This window comes from Gobio gobio, assembly GCF_949357685.1.
Source record: "Gobio gobio genome assembly, chromosome: 24".
Classification (NCBI taxonomy): Eukaryota; Metazoa; Chordata; class Actinopteri; order Cypriniformes; family Gobionidae; genus Gobio; species Gobio gobio.
Window position 1 is genome coordinate 5040806 of NC_137120.1, and position 14873 is coordinate 5055678.

A 14873-nucleotide genomic window follows, 5' to 3' on the forward strand; every position below is an offset into this window, starting at 1 on the left:
AATATTCATCCAGTAATGAAACAAGTCAAGTATTTATGAGTCATTGAATCATTCATTCAAGAGATTCTTCAAAAACACTGATTCATCCAGTAATTCAATAAGTGAAGTCTTTATGAGTGAGTCATTGAATTATTCACTCAAGAGATTTGTTCAAAAACACTGATTCATCCCGTAATGAAACAATTTAAGTATTTATCAGTGAGTCATTGAATCATTCACTCAAGAGATTTGTTCAAAAATACTGATTCATCCAGTAATGAAATAAGTCAAGTATTTATGAGTGAGTCATTGAATCATTCATTCAAGAGATTCTTCAATAACACTGATTCATCCAGTAATTCAATAAGTGAAGTATTTATGAGTGAGTCATTTAATTATTCACTCAAGAGATTCGTTCAAAAACACTGATTCATCCCGTAATGAAACAAGTTAAGTATTTATGAGTGAGTCATTGAATCATTCACTCGAGATTTGTTCAAAAACACTGATTCATTTTTTATTCATTGGCTTGATTTTTTTATTAGTTGGCCAATGATTTGATGATGTAAAGTGACAGTTTGTTGGAGGGGCAAGGGTTGGAAAATAAGAGGGCGTGCCTTTTGGGGTTAGTGCCCGCCCACTTTTTCAGCGGTTTATAGACTGTTTTCAAAAATCTTTGTTAAAGTGTTAAAACAAAGCCATGAACCAAACCAACCAGTTACGAGGTGAACAACTACACTACAAACTTTGACTTAAGGCAAAAACGTCTTGAAAAAAATAAATAATCAGACTAAAATACAGGACTGTGCACTTGACGGCTTCAGTGAGGGAAAGAACTACAAATCCCTGAAGAACTACGAATGACATCATTTAATTAAAAACAATGGAGGAATAAAAAACTACTGCTTTAAAGATGTTTATTGTGTATATACAAACAACGTTTTATTTTGATTGCATAATTTATATTTAGACAAATATCTACGTAGTTTATGAGCACAGGGATTCGCAGTGCTTCATGGGAGTGGGCGGAGCTCTTGTCACGCTTCTCTCATTGGTGGAATTCCTCTGCAGAATCATGGGTAATGTAGTTTTTCACCAGGAATTGTGCTGTTATACACGATTATTTAGTTGAAATATTGCTGATGGCTTCAACATATTCCATCGATCACTATATAAGACTTGAGAATTAGAGAATTAAGTGGTTTTGATTTCACGTTGACTGAAGGACTTTTGTCAGCCATTTTGTGAGTGACACTCTTTGATGTGCATGAATTGCGAATGTACAAAAAGGCTGCGGATGCAAAATTTGTGGTATGCTGGAGTGCTTTTAATCTTTACACATATTCAAATACGTCACTTCAGATCATTGTAAAACACGATATACAATACACAAACACACAGATTTTGAGTTAAATAGCTACACATTAAATGTGTACATATAATTAATTCACCGGTCAATACGTGATCATTCATATATACACAAGCCATTCGTGTCACAAGATCTCATTAATCGTAAAAGATCATTCATTTCACCTGCAACACGATTTATACATAAAACAAACAAAGGCTAGGCTAGGCTAAGCTAATGTCTGCTATCATATACTTGATTGTAATGCTTCTAAAGTCAAATATATAATGTAAAACACTTAAAAGATTGGTTAAACCCCTAGTTAGCTATACACATCAGTGGGAAATACAGTTTGACCGACTTCGTACTGCTCTACACACTTGAATGTTTGCGTCAGCCCCGTTGTTTAGCCGCTAATACCTTGACGTTCTCCATTCCTCGGGATCAGGGTGAGAATTGGGAGGATTGAGTGAATGAAAACAGATGACAGACGTCACAAATTAACCTCTCAGATGTCTTGACTTACTCTGGAAAAAAAAACAGGAGGAAAAGCATGTGCTCGTGTGAGATAGCGTTAGCCTGTGAAGTCTGGCGTTTGTCCAGAGTTGCTAATGGTATAGCATGTTTCTGTGAGGACTGGATGTAAATAAAGGGCTTCTGAGATGACCTGATTTATTTGTTCTCTCCGCACTTTTCTTACACAAATGCCTGAAACGAGGACGAAAGCAGTGAGCCAGGCATTACCTCTAAATCCGGCCGTTCTTGACGTCTCCCAGAGCGCCCCACACGTCGAACAGAAAGACGTCGGGAAAGCCGAAGTCGCCCAGCACGGAGTCGAGCGCCTCTGCGAAATCATCCGGGTTCTGCTTGTTCTTCCCGGCTTCCACTATGGTCGTCGCTGTAGGACACGAGCGAGATATGAAATCATAAACACCTCCGAACATCTGAGATGTCCAAAATGTTAAGTATTCTCGTAAGCACAGACTTAAACGAGTTAATGAGCACAGAGTTAAAGTGACAGCGGCCTAATAAACCTGCTGCGGTCTTCATTCATGTCTGAAGTGTTTGATAACTTTATTCAATTTCTGTATATTTCCTCTCTGTTAGATCAATTATTTAAAAATATACAGTAATGTTGTGTCTACATCAGTTTGGAGATTCAATGTGAAATTATTACGATATAAAAATATATTAAAAACTTTAATGTTAGGTGCGATTAATCGTGATTAATTAGTACACACTCACATATACACACACACACATATATATATATATATATATATATATATATATATATATATATATATATATATATATATATATATATATATATATATATATATATATATATATATATATATATATATATAAAATATATAATAATAAAAAAATTATTTACAAATATTCCTGCCTTTCTGAATAAACGTTACTGTGTTTTTTATGATGGAAATGCTTTCAAATTACTTATGCTTTTAGGAATTTGGTTGTGTTTTTTGTAAAAAAAAAAAATTATATATATATATATATTTATATATATATATATATTATTAATTTTAAAAAAATTATTTTGCCGTTTTAGTTATTTTAGTAAAACTAAATTATAATGATAATATTTTTGAAAATGACGATTTCAAAACACGGCCTCATGAAGCTTCGAAGCGTTATGAATCAGTGAGTCGAATCATGATTCGGATCGCGTGTCAAACTGCTGAAATTTGGCGATTCGCTGAATCGATTCACTGATTCATAACGCTTTGAAGCTTCATGAGGCCGTGTTTTGAAATCGTCATCACTATATAAGTCGTTATTTAGGGTTATTTTGCGCACAAAAACTATTCTCGCCGATTCATAAAGTTATTTTAGAGCCACTGTAGTGAGATGGACTTTGTAACGACGTCTTTAGTGTCTTTTAAGGGTCTTGAGAGTGAACCGTGCATTGAGCCAATGGAGGCCTTTCAGAGCATCAGATTTACACTAAAATATCTTCATTTGTGTCTGAAGATGAACGGAGGTCTGACGGGTGTCCAACGACATGAGGGTAAGTCATTAATGACAGAATTTTCATTTTTGGGTGAACTAACCCTTTAAGTACACTTTTTGAGTATCTGTACTTTCCTCGAGTAGTACTTTTTCTGGAAACTTATGACTTTTACTTCACTACATTTGAAAGACAAATATCGTACTTTTTACTCCACTACATTTCTATCAAGGCCCTCCAAGTAGAAAGTCGTAGCCGCTTTGAAAGTCAGTGTATGATTCGTTTTTTTTTTTTTGTGCAGACAGCCTATCAGTAATCACATCACATGAAGTTCAATGATTTCCAAGTATTTTTTGAACACTAATCAATTGATGGCGAAATAGAAGGCGGCAGTTCCCAGACGCAGTGCGAGCAACCATAGTCATACTTAAAAGTTAAAATTCAGAAGAGCAGACGTGGATAAATCTGAAAAACTGCGACGACACGAAAGTGCCCACAGAAAGCTGCCTCTCAGACGCCAGACCACAAGTACTGAATTTTAGTCTATTGAATCTACTAAAATCTTATTATAGTCAATTAAAACTAGACTAAAACAATTCAGATGCCTAAAATGTTATAGTCCGTTATGAATCAGTGAGTCGATTCAGCAGTTTGGATCGCTAAATTTCAGCGGTTTGACACGCGATCCGAATCATGAATCGACTCAATGATTCATAACGCTTCGAAGCTTCATGATGCCGTGTTTTGAAATCGTCATCACTATATAAGTCGTTATTTAGGGTTTTTTTGCACACAAAAACTATTCTCGTCGCTTCATAAAGTTATTGTAGAGCCACTGTAGTGAGATGGACTTTGTAACGACGTCTTTAGTGCCTTTTAAGGGTCTTGAGAGTGTAAAGTGCCATTGTGCCAACGGAGGCCTTTCAGAGCATCAGATTTACACTAAAATATCTTCATTTGTGTTCCGAAGATGAACGGAGGTCTGACGGGTGTCGAACGACATGAGGGGAAGTCATTAATGACAGAATTTTCATTTTTGGGTGAACTAACCCTTTAAGTACTTTTAAAAGCAAGTACTTCTGTACTTTTACTTAAGTAAAAATCTATCTTTACAACTTTCACTTGTAATGGAGTAATATTTAACCAATAGTACTTTTACTCAAGTAATGGAGTTGTGTACTTAGTCCACCTCTGCAAAAAATGCATGTCATGTCTTTGACCCATATAAAGTAATAATAAAATAAACAAATTAAACTGTACTCTTATCGCTAGATTCCTGCCTTGCTGCAGACGGGACAAAAATAAAAGTTAATCTCCTGATTTTTTGTTGAGTCAATCCCAAAGGATAGCCAGATGTGAAATGCTTTAACTGATGTAATGCAGTGAATTCATGGGAATTAAAGGGATGTTTCCCTCAGGCCTTTTACGGTAACGGCCAGATGCTAAAGGCCAAACCTCATCTCACCGAGCTCGAGGTCGCGAATCCCCATGTAGCTCTCGAGAAGGTCGTCGACCGTCCTGATGGCCTTGTCCTCGAACTCACTGGGCTGGAAGACAAATGGATGGAGATAAGCTGAAAGGGTTAAGAGAGCAAAAGCCGGTCTGGAATTTGCACCCTGGCCTGAACTCACGATTTCCTCCACGGTGGCCGAACCTTTGGCGCGCAGCCGCAGAGTCTCTTTCCCGCTCACCATCTTGCCCTCGCTGGACTTGGGCGCTCGCGTCCTCTGGCCTATCATGTCTGATCCACACACACACACACACACACACACACATCTCAGTCACGGCAGAACATCAGCGATCGGCATCTGCAACGCATTTTAAAGTGGGCGCGACAAAAAACAGGAACACAGATTGAATCACCAATAGCTATTGATGAAAGCCAATTCCAGGCTTCAGCTTCCTGTTTATGGCTAGGAATGTCTGAGAAAATCATGAACTCTTGTCCAGCTCACATCTGCTGTGGGATCTGCTGTCTGTTACTGTAATTACTGTATCATTTATTAACATATATCATATGTTTTGTGCAATTATTATTATTATATTTTTCATATTATATATATATATACATACACACACGACTATTTTATCTTATATGTTTTGTTTTATTATTGTGTGTGTGTGTGTGTGTATATCAAAGTTATTACTAAAACAAAAACATTTTATTATAATAAAAAATATTTAACAAACATAAACAAGTATTTTTATATATTATATATATATATATACATGTGTATGTATATATATATATATATATATATATATATATATATATATATATATATATATATATATATATATATATTTATATATTTATATATTTATATATTTATATTTAATAAGTTGATATTAAATAATATTGTACAATAGTTGTATAAATTTTTTCTGTTAATTATATTAATGCTTATTTATATTTATACTTGGTGGTAATTATATTCATATATACATATTTTGTTACTCAAAGAAAAAATAAAACTTATTTTTGTTAGTTAAAATAAAAAGTCTATTTAAAAACAAACTTTGTATAAATATTTCAATATTATTTATATTTATATATTTTATGTAATACATAATATATATTTAATATGTTAACATTAATTTATGTTGTAAAATAGTTGTATACATTTTTGCTGTTAATTATATTAATGCTTATTTATAATTATACTTAGTAATAATTATATTAATATATACATATTAATATTTTTTCCAATTGTATTTTTTTTACTAAAAAATTAATTAAAAAACTCATTTTTGATACTTAATAAAAAATATATTTAAAAGCAAACTTTATATAAATATTTAAATGTTATTTATATTAATATTATATATACACTTTGTAATATATGTTATGTAATAAATATTAATATACGTTGTAAAAAAAGTTTTATATAAATTTTTGCTGTTAATTATTCGTATTTATTAATATTATATTTATTAATATTTATATTAACATATGCATATTTTCAATCATTTCTCTTTTACGATTGTTTAATGTCAAAAAATAAAAACTGTTTTGTTACTTAATTAAAAATATATTTAAAAGCAAACTTTATATTAATATTTAAATGTTATTTATATTAATATATATATATATATATATATATATATATATATATATATATATATATATATATATATATATATATATATATATATATATATATATATATATATATATATATATATATATATATATATACTTTGTAATATATGTTATGTAATAAATATTAATATACGTTGTAAAAAGGTTGTATATACATTTATGCTGTTAATTATTCATATTTATTAATATTATATTTATTAATATTTATATTAACATACATATGCATATTTTCAATCATTTCTCTTTTAAGATTGTTTAATGTCAATTGGCTGTTCAGTTTGAACTATAAAAAAAAATGTTTGACTGAAATTTATGAGAGAATTTGTGTTTTGTTGTTTGTGTAGTGAACTACACTTTCAGAAGGTTAGCTGCACTTAAGCTTTAATTAGCTTATAGCAGGAGAAACTACTTTGAAATATATTTTCCTAATTTACAGTAGCCTACGGTCAAGCTAAACGTTACAAAATTAGTTAGCTACACTACAAACAAAAAGCTAACGGCCCTGAAGCTTGAGGAGGCGTTATCTCTTTAAATAACTTAATGCTAACCTACTAAAAAAGTAGGCAGCAATCACTACCTTTAGCTAGCTAGAGAGCTAGCGTCAAATTAGCCAGTGCTACGGCTTTGATCTTCTGCACAAACACAGAGAGGGAGCTCGGTGCGCATTCGGGAGTGTAATTACCCGCCTTTCTCTCACAAGGGCTAATCCATCACTCTAAAACATCCAATTAGCTAATGCTATAATGATAATCAAAGGCCTTTCAATTATTAACAGCAGTAATTTGCTGTCACAGAAAGCAGAAGCCGCTACGCTCGTTTCTCCGCCGCATATTAAGGCTAATTCTGAATTTGCTCAGCCTGCCGAGCGTGTCGAGGAGCAGAGATGGAGATTAGTGTTTGTTTTCAGACCTGTGGGAGGAAAACCTCCGTCTAATTATTAGTATTTACTGCTCAGAGACCGTAATTACGGCAGGAGGATTCAGACCTGCGGAGCAATTACAACCTCATATATCGCGTATGAATCCTTACATGCAGATAAAACACTTTGAGGCTTTCTCCAGCGGTGTGTGTTAAGGTTAAAGTCAAAACGTGTGTTTCGTGACTCAGGATGTCACTGTTTCCCGTCTCCCTCGCTTTGACACCGGGAAATGTGACTTTCCGCTCATTTCTGTGATTCAAAGCGGAATCCGTTAAAAAGTACAATTTGAGGAAATCTCCTCTTCAGGATTATGAGTTCGTCCTGTTTCCTCAATGGCAAGGTCAAGAAATTATTCTGCTAAATCACGCATGTTTGTGTTTATGAGCGAATCAAATGTTGTGTGTGTGTTCTACTTCTATATACACAAATTATATATTATATTATTATTTATTAAATAAAATATGTAAAATATTTTGTCATAATATACCACTCATTTATTTTACCAGCCATAAGCTTTTCCACTGTTTGGCCACATGATGGCGCTGTACTCTTGAATAATTTCTATTTTTATTTAAAGAAAGTAATAATAATAATTGTGTATATATATATATATATATATATATATATATATATATATATATATATATATATATATATATATATATATATATATATATATATATATATATATATATATATATATATAATTATTTATATATATATATATATATATATATATATATATATATATATATATATATATATATATATATATATATATATATATATATATATATATATATATATATATATAAATTATATATATATATATATATACAGTGAGGAAAATAAGTATTTGAACACCTGCTATTTTGCAAGTTCTCCCACTTAGAGATCATGGAGGGTCTGAAATTGTCATCGTAGGTGCATGTCCACTGTCAGAGACATAATCAAAAAAAAAAAAATCCAGAAATCACAATGTATGATTTTTTAACTATTTATTTGTATGATACAGCTGCAAATAAGTTTTGAACACCTGAGAAAATCAATGTTAATATTTGGTACAGAAACCTTTGTTTGCCATTACAGAGGTCAAACGTTTCCTGTAGTTTTTCAGCAGGTTTGCACTGCAGGAGTGATTTTGGCCCACTCCTCCACACAGATCTTCTCTAGATCAGTCAGGTTTCTGGCCTGAGTTTGAGCTCCTCCAAAGATTCTCTATAGGGTTTAGGTCTGGAGACTGGCTAGGCCACGCCAGAACCTTGATCTGCTTCTTACAGAGCCACTCCTTGGTTCTCCTGGCTGTGCTTCGGGTCATTGTCATGTTGGAAGACCCAGCCTTGACCCATCTTCAATGCTCTAACTGAGGGAAGGAGGTTGTTCCCCAAAATCTCGCAATACATGGCCCCGGTCATCCTCTCCTTAATACAGTGCAGTCGCCCTGTCCCATGTGCAGAAAAACACCCCCACAGCATGATGCTTCCACCCCCATGCTTCACAGTAGGGATGGTGTTCTTGGGATGCTACTCATCATTCTTCTTACTCCAAACACGTTTAGTGGAATTATGACCAAAAAGTTATATTTTGGTCTCATCTGACCACATGACTTTCTCCCATGACTCCTCTGGATCATCCAAATGGTCATTGGCAAACTTAAGACGGGCCTGGACATGTGCTGGTTTAAGCAGGGGAACCTTCCGTGCCATGCATGATTTCAAACCATGACGTCTTAGTGTATTACCAACAGTAACCTTGGAAACGGTGGTCCCAGCTCAGGTCATTGACCAGCTCCTCCTGTGTAGTTCTGGGCTGATTTCTCACCTTTCTTAGGATCATTGAGACCCCACGAGGTGAGATCTTGCATGGAGCCCCAGTCCGAGGGAGATTGACAGTCAAGTTTAGCTTCTTCCATTTTCTAATGATTGCTCCAAGAGTGGACCTTTTTTCACCAAGCTGCTTGGCAATTTCCCCGTAGCCCTTTCCAGCCTTGTGGAGGTGTACAATTTTGTCTCTAGTGTCTTTGGACAGCTCTTTGGTCTTGGCCATGTTAGTAGTTGGATTCTTACTGATTGTATGGGGTGGACAGGTGTCTTTATGCAGCTAACGACCTCAAACAGGTGCATCTAATTTAGGATAGTAAATGGAGTGGAGGTGGACATTTTAAAGGCAGACTAACAGGTCTTTGAGGGTCAGAATTCTAGCTGATAGACAGGTGTTCAAATACTTATTTGCAGCTGTATCATACAAATAAATAGTTAGAAAATCATACATTGTGATTTCTGGATTTTTTTGTTGTTGATTATGTCTCTCACAGTGGACATGCACCTACGATGACAATTTCAGACCCCTCCATGATTTCTAAGTGGGAGAACTTGCAAAATAGCAGGGTGTTCAAATACTTATTTTCCTCACTGTATATATATATATATAATATATATTTAGTATAAAAATATTAGTATTATTTTTTTCTATTATTAGTATGTACCACTAAACAAAATGTATATTGCTAAATTTGTTCATTATAATTTCAAATTAATAATTATAAATGTATAAATGTCTTTATTTTAATATATATATATAAAATGTATTTATTCTTATGAATACAAACATGTTATTAAGGAGGATATATGAGTACTAGGCTATATTAACATTTATTTAAATAAGTGTGTGTGTATGTAAGTGTGTGTGTGTGTGTGTATATATATATATATATATATATATATATATATATATATATATACACACACACACACACACACACACACACACACACACACACACACACTTACAAATAATATATTTATATTTATACTTATATAAATAATATAAATATCAATTATATATATATATATATATATATATATATATATATATATATATATATATATATATATATATATACACACACACACACACACACACACACACACACACACACACACAAACACACACTTATTTAAATAAATGTTAATATAGCCTAGTACTCATATATCCTCCTTAATAGCATGTTTGTATTCATAAGAATAAATATATATAAAAATAAATACATTTATACATGTATAATTATTAGTTTGAAATTATAATGAACAAATTTAGCAATATAAATTATTTTAACAGTAAATACACATAGGCCTATAAACATTAGCGTGTTGTTCGTAGTCTGACCACACGATGGCGCTGACACTCTTCAATATAAGGTCTAGCGAGTTTTACCATGGTTCATACTTTGTAAACATAACCAGCAATAGATGCGTGTCTGTCCAAATGACAAACAAACCGTGTGTCCAACGGATCAGTCTAACAAAATATTAAGATATTAAGGCCTACTCGTTTTATGAAAGCAGTTTGTAGTCAGACTGGTTTGTTGGCCACACTCACCGAACGCTTTCTTGGGCTCCACCAGGCGCAGGGTGAACGGCGTTCCTCTCGTCTGCTCCTTCAGCATCTTAGCCACCTCATAATGTCGACATCCCACAATGCTCTGGTCATTAATGGCCTCGATGTGATCGCCGACACACACCGCTTTTATTCTGTCAATGGTGCTGCCTTCCTTTATCCTCTAAAACATAAGATGTGGCCTGATATAATAACATGTTCATAAAATATGTTCTCTTAACGTTCTGATACTTTATTTTAAAGTAGCAACCCCCTGCCAAATTAGTGTTGAAGTTGGAGGGGGTTATAATCTGGCGGGGGGGGGGGGGGGGGGGGGGGTATTTAGTATTTAGGTATTCATGAGGTATTCATGGTATTAATTTGGTATTTAGGTATTCATTACTAAATACCAAAATAACTTTGAATGAACGTTATATTGCTGGAAGAACGTTTCTTAACGTTGAGAGAACATTGCCAGAACGTTAGTTCTGAGAACGCAACTTGATAACTAACACCCACTTTAATGAAGGCGTATCCCGCCCCGTTGTCCGTGATGGTCAGACCGAGGGCATCTTCCGTTTTAATGACCTCCACCTCTTTGGTTTCTCCCCTCACGTGCGCGAAGATGAAGTCCTCCAGTCCGATCTGACCGCCCAGCAGCTTCTGCATGTCCACTTTATGGGAGTTTAGCGTGCAGAAAAGGATCTTGGGGAATGTCAGGAGATTTGGGTTAGATTGAAACACGCGTCAGAGAGAAAACAAACACCAAAACATTTACCGCCGTTTTCCACACACGCGAGTGACGCGGTCGCGCGCGGGACTCTACAGCAGATGGCGCCATGGTGGTTTACTAGTATTATTAATGGGACACCCAGCTAGAATATTACTAGTGTGGTGTTTTAGGGAGTCAAATGGCGAGTTAGTATCGACGAACGTCGATTAAAATATGATACTTGTACTTTTTATGCTAGTTAATATGCTAACAAACCAGTTTGCTAGTATTTAGAGCTGGTCGCGGGCCGTTGTTTGTTTTCAATTTAAATCCATTTTATGTTTGTACATTGTTGTAATATGTGACGATAAACGAATGATGTTTAATATCTTTATCTTTTCAGATGTATAAATGCGAGTAACGCATACATGAAGTGTTTGTTTATAGTGACCAGGTAAGTCTTCATGCTAAACTTTCGACTCAAACTGAAGCTTGTTTGTTTGGTTGAGGTAATAACTCACTTTTCTAGCCTTGACCTCTCGCTGAAATGTTTTGATAACAGGTTTGAAGGACATTTTCCATGAAGGTCGTGTGATTTTATCACAATTAAGTGGTTTTAAGGAAAACACCACAGATAAAGCTGGTTGGTTATGTAAGATGATCTGGTGATATACATTTCGATCTCTTTTGGGATAATCACGACTTTTATGTAATAGATAAATGTATGTAAAATTGTATTAAAACTAATATATCAGAAAACATATGTAAATGTTAAAATGCACAAAGATATTGTGTTTACATCACGTATTTCTCTGTTTTATTTTAATAGGCCTACGGATCAAGATGACTGATGGAATGAAAATATATGGAGCACAATATGAGAACATTTTGCCATTTTTTTATTTTAAATTATTTTTTTGTTTTTTTTAACTATGCCTATAAATGTAACATTAAAAACATATTTATTTATTACTAGCCACTAGCATAATATGACAATATTTATTTATATAAAAATGTTTAAATGTACTTGCAAAATACGAAAATGTGTAACGTTATTGAATTATTTATTCCCCATTGTTTTTCATTTACTAGCCACTGGCATATATTAAGTTATTTTTGCGATTTTTGTAACCAAAAAAACAACAACATAATAGCCATAATGATCAAGATAACTAATGGAATGTATGCAATATATTTTCAAACCATAAACAAGACGTTTACAACCTTAAGAGCAAACTCCACTTGAGTTCTCAAGAAAAAAGGAATTGCGTCCTTTGACAGGAAAACGACACTAATGATAGACTCGCTGTACCTCAGAGGCCGAGATGTTGAACACCTCTGCGATCTTCATGTAAAGCTCCCTGACGTTGGTGAACCCGTGAATGCGTCCCGTCGGGCTCCCGTGCGCCAGCTGCGTGTGAAACACCAGTTTGGGCCTCGGGCAGGGAGCAGGTTCCTGCGGCGGTGCCGATGGGACGGCGCTCTGGTTCTCCTCGTCCCCCGGGGAACCTTTCGAGTCCTGCGCGTCTGGACTCATGGCCTCTCCGTTCTGCATGGGCTCGTGGTCGCACGTCGTCTGCTCTGGGTCCTGCTGCATGGTGAAGACCGCGGCGTATGCGGCCGTCTACAGTCGGGTCTGGCGGGTTAAATTAAAGATGAGGGTAGCCAGGCAACGCTGCACAGGTGAGCGGTTTTGGGCCCTGCTTAGTGGAAACCCAAAACCACTTGAGCTCGAGATCGTATGTGTGACACTGGAGAGCAGGACGGACACCTGAAGTGAAGCGGCGCGGACGAGAACCTGCAGACCATCTGTCCACAGAGCTGGCGGCAGCGGCGATATTCACACACTCAAGAGACCTGACGTTTGTGTTTGGGCTGCTGGGGTAAATGTGGGTGGAATTGGCTGGTTTTTGACTGAAGGGATTGTTCACCCCAAAACAAAATACATTTGAGTTTGTTATTCACTTAAAGCTTAGATAGATAGATAGATAGATAGATAGATAGATAGATAGATAGATAGATAGATAGATAGATAGATAGATAGATAGATAGATAGATAGATAGATAGATAGATAGATAGATAGATAGATAGATAGATAGATAAAGATGGACGGATAGATAGATATGGATGGAGAGTTCTGTCATTTATGGACGGACTGACGGATAGATAGATAGATAGATGGATGGAGAGTTCTGTCATTTATGGACAGACGCGGATGGACAGATGTATAAATAGATAGATAGATAGATAAATAGAGATGGACGGATAGATAGATATGGATGGATAGATGGATGGAGAGTTCTGTCATTTATGGACCGACGCGGATGGATGGATGGATGGATGGATGGATGGATGGATGGATGGATGGATGGATGGATGGATGGATGGATGGATGGATGGATAGATAGATAGATAGATAGATAGATAGATAGATAGATAGATAGATAGATAGATAGATAGATAGATAGATAGATAGATAGATAGATAGATAGATAGATGGATGGATGGATGGAGAGTTCTGTCATTTATGGACAGACGCGGACGGACAGATGTATAGATAGATAGATAGATAGATAGATAGATAGATAGATAGATAGACAGACAGACAGACAGACAGACAGACAGATAGATAGATAGATAGATAGATAGATAGATAGATAGATAGATAGATAGATAGATAGATAGATAGATAGATAGATAGATAGATAGAAGTAGATGGATGGATGGACGGACGGATAGATAGATAGATAGATAGATAGATAGATAGATAGATAGATAGATGGATGGATGGATGGACGGACGGACGGACGGACGGACGGACGGGTGGATGGATGGATGGATGGATGGATGGATGGATGGATGGACGGACGGACGGATGGATGGATGGAGATAGTAACCAAGTACCTGCAAACTATTCAGAATACCCTAGCAACCAGAAGGAGGTGGAGGTGACATTTGCACAAACAGGGACGGTTCCTCCTTCAACGGAGGAATAGTTGAGCCTGATCTGGTGAGAAAGATCTGGACTATATTACAGTAGCGTCTCTTCTGTGTTATGGACATGGTGTGTCCCCTTCATCAGCAGCACCAGAGACGAGCAGCTCGTCTTCAAATCCACAGCTAACGCTAACACTGGACAACACTGGACAACAGCCATCGAGCGTCCGCAGAGCTGACCATGAGGAACATCAGAGGTCAGACGGCCCTGATATCTGTCCTGTGCGGGACAGGGCCTCCTCTGTTCAGGCTGAGTGTAACCCGAGCCGGAGACTCCACATACACACACACACACACACACACAGCACCACGCTATGTTTTATGCATAAAAGGGCGTATGCAGGTCATGAGATGTCATGTGACACAGTCATGTGACACAAGCAATGGCATGATCTGAGGGAATTGTGTGCAGAAGAGCATGATTTGATTACCAAATAATATAGCAGTGTTTCATATTTGAT

General features: G+C 35.5%; 2 protein-coding genes across 5 annotated transcripts in view; one reads left to right on the forward strand and one right to left on the reverse strand.

The window, feature by feature from the left end:
- The window catches only part of tbxa2r (thromboxane A2 receptor), a 285760-nt gene that overhangs the window by 18273 nt on the left and 252614 nt on the right, over positions 1 to 14873 (forward strand). For 2 of the 4 annotated variants that reach the window (XR_013815758.1, XR_013815759.1), the window contains one exon: positions 1 to 12. This exon is cut by the window's left edge and continues 204 nt beyond it. The gene's annotated coding sequence lies outside the window, so the exon portion shown is untranslated. Of the gene's footprint in view, positions 1998 to 14873 lie in introns of those variants that run through there. The other 2 variants (XM_079807171.1, XM_079807172.1) reach the window with 1 other exon arrangement.
- Positions 1288 to 13328, reverse strand: gipc3 (GIPC PDZ domain containing family, member 3). Its single transcript, XM_079807181.1, has 7 exons — positions 12727 to 13328; positions 11222 to 11407; positions 10706 to 10886; positions 4937 to 5046; positions 4771 to 4852; positions 2072 to 2225; positions 1288 to 1854 (listed from the first exon to the last, which is right to left on the reverse strand). The coding sequence occupies exons 1-6, from the start codon at positions 13009 to 13011 to the stop codon at positions 2074 to 2076; spliced, it is 996 nt and encodes a 331-aa protein (XP_079663307.1). The 5' UTR covers positions 13012 to 13328; the 3' UTR covers positions 1288 to 1854; positions 2072 to 2073.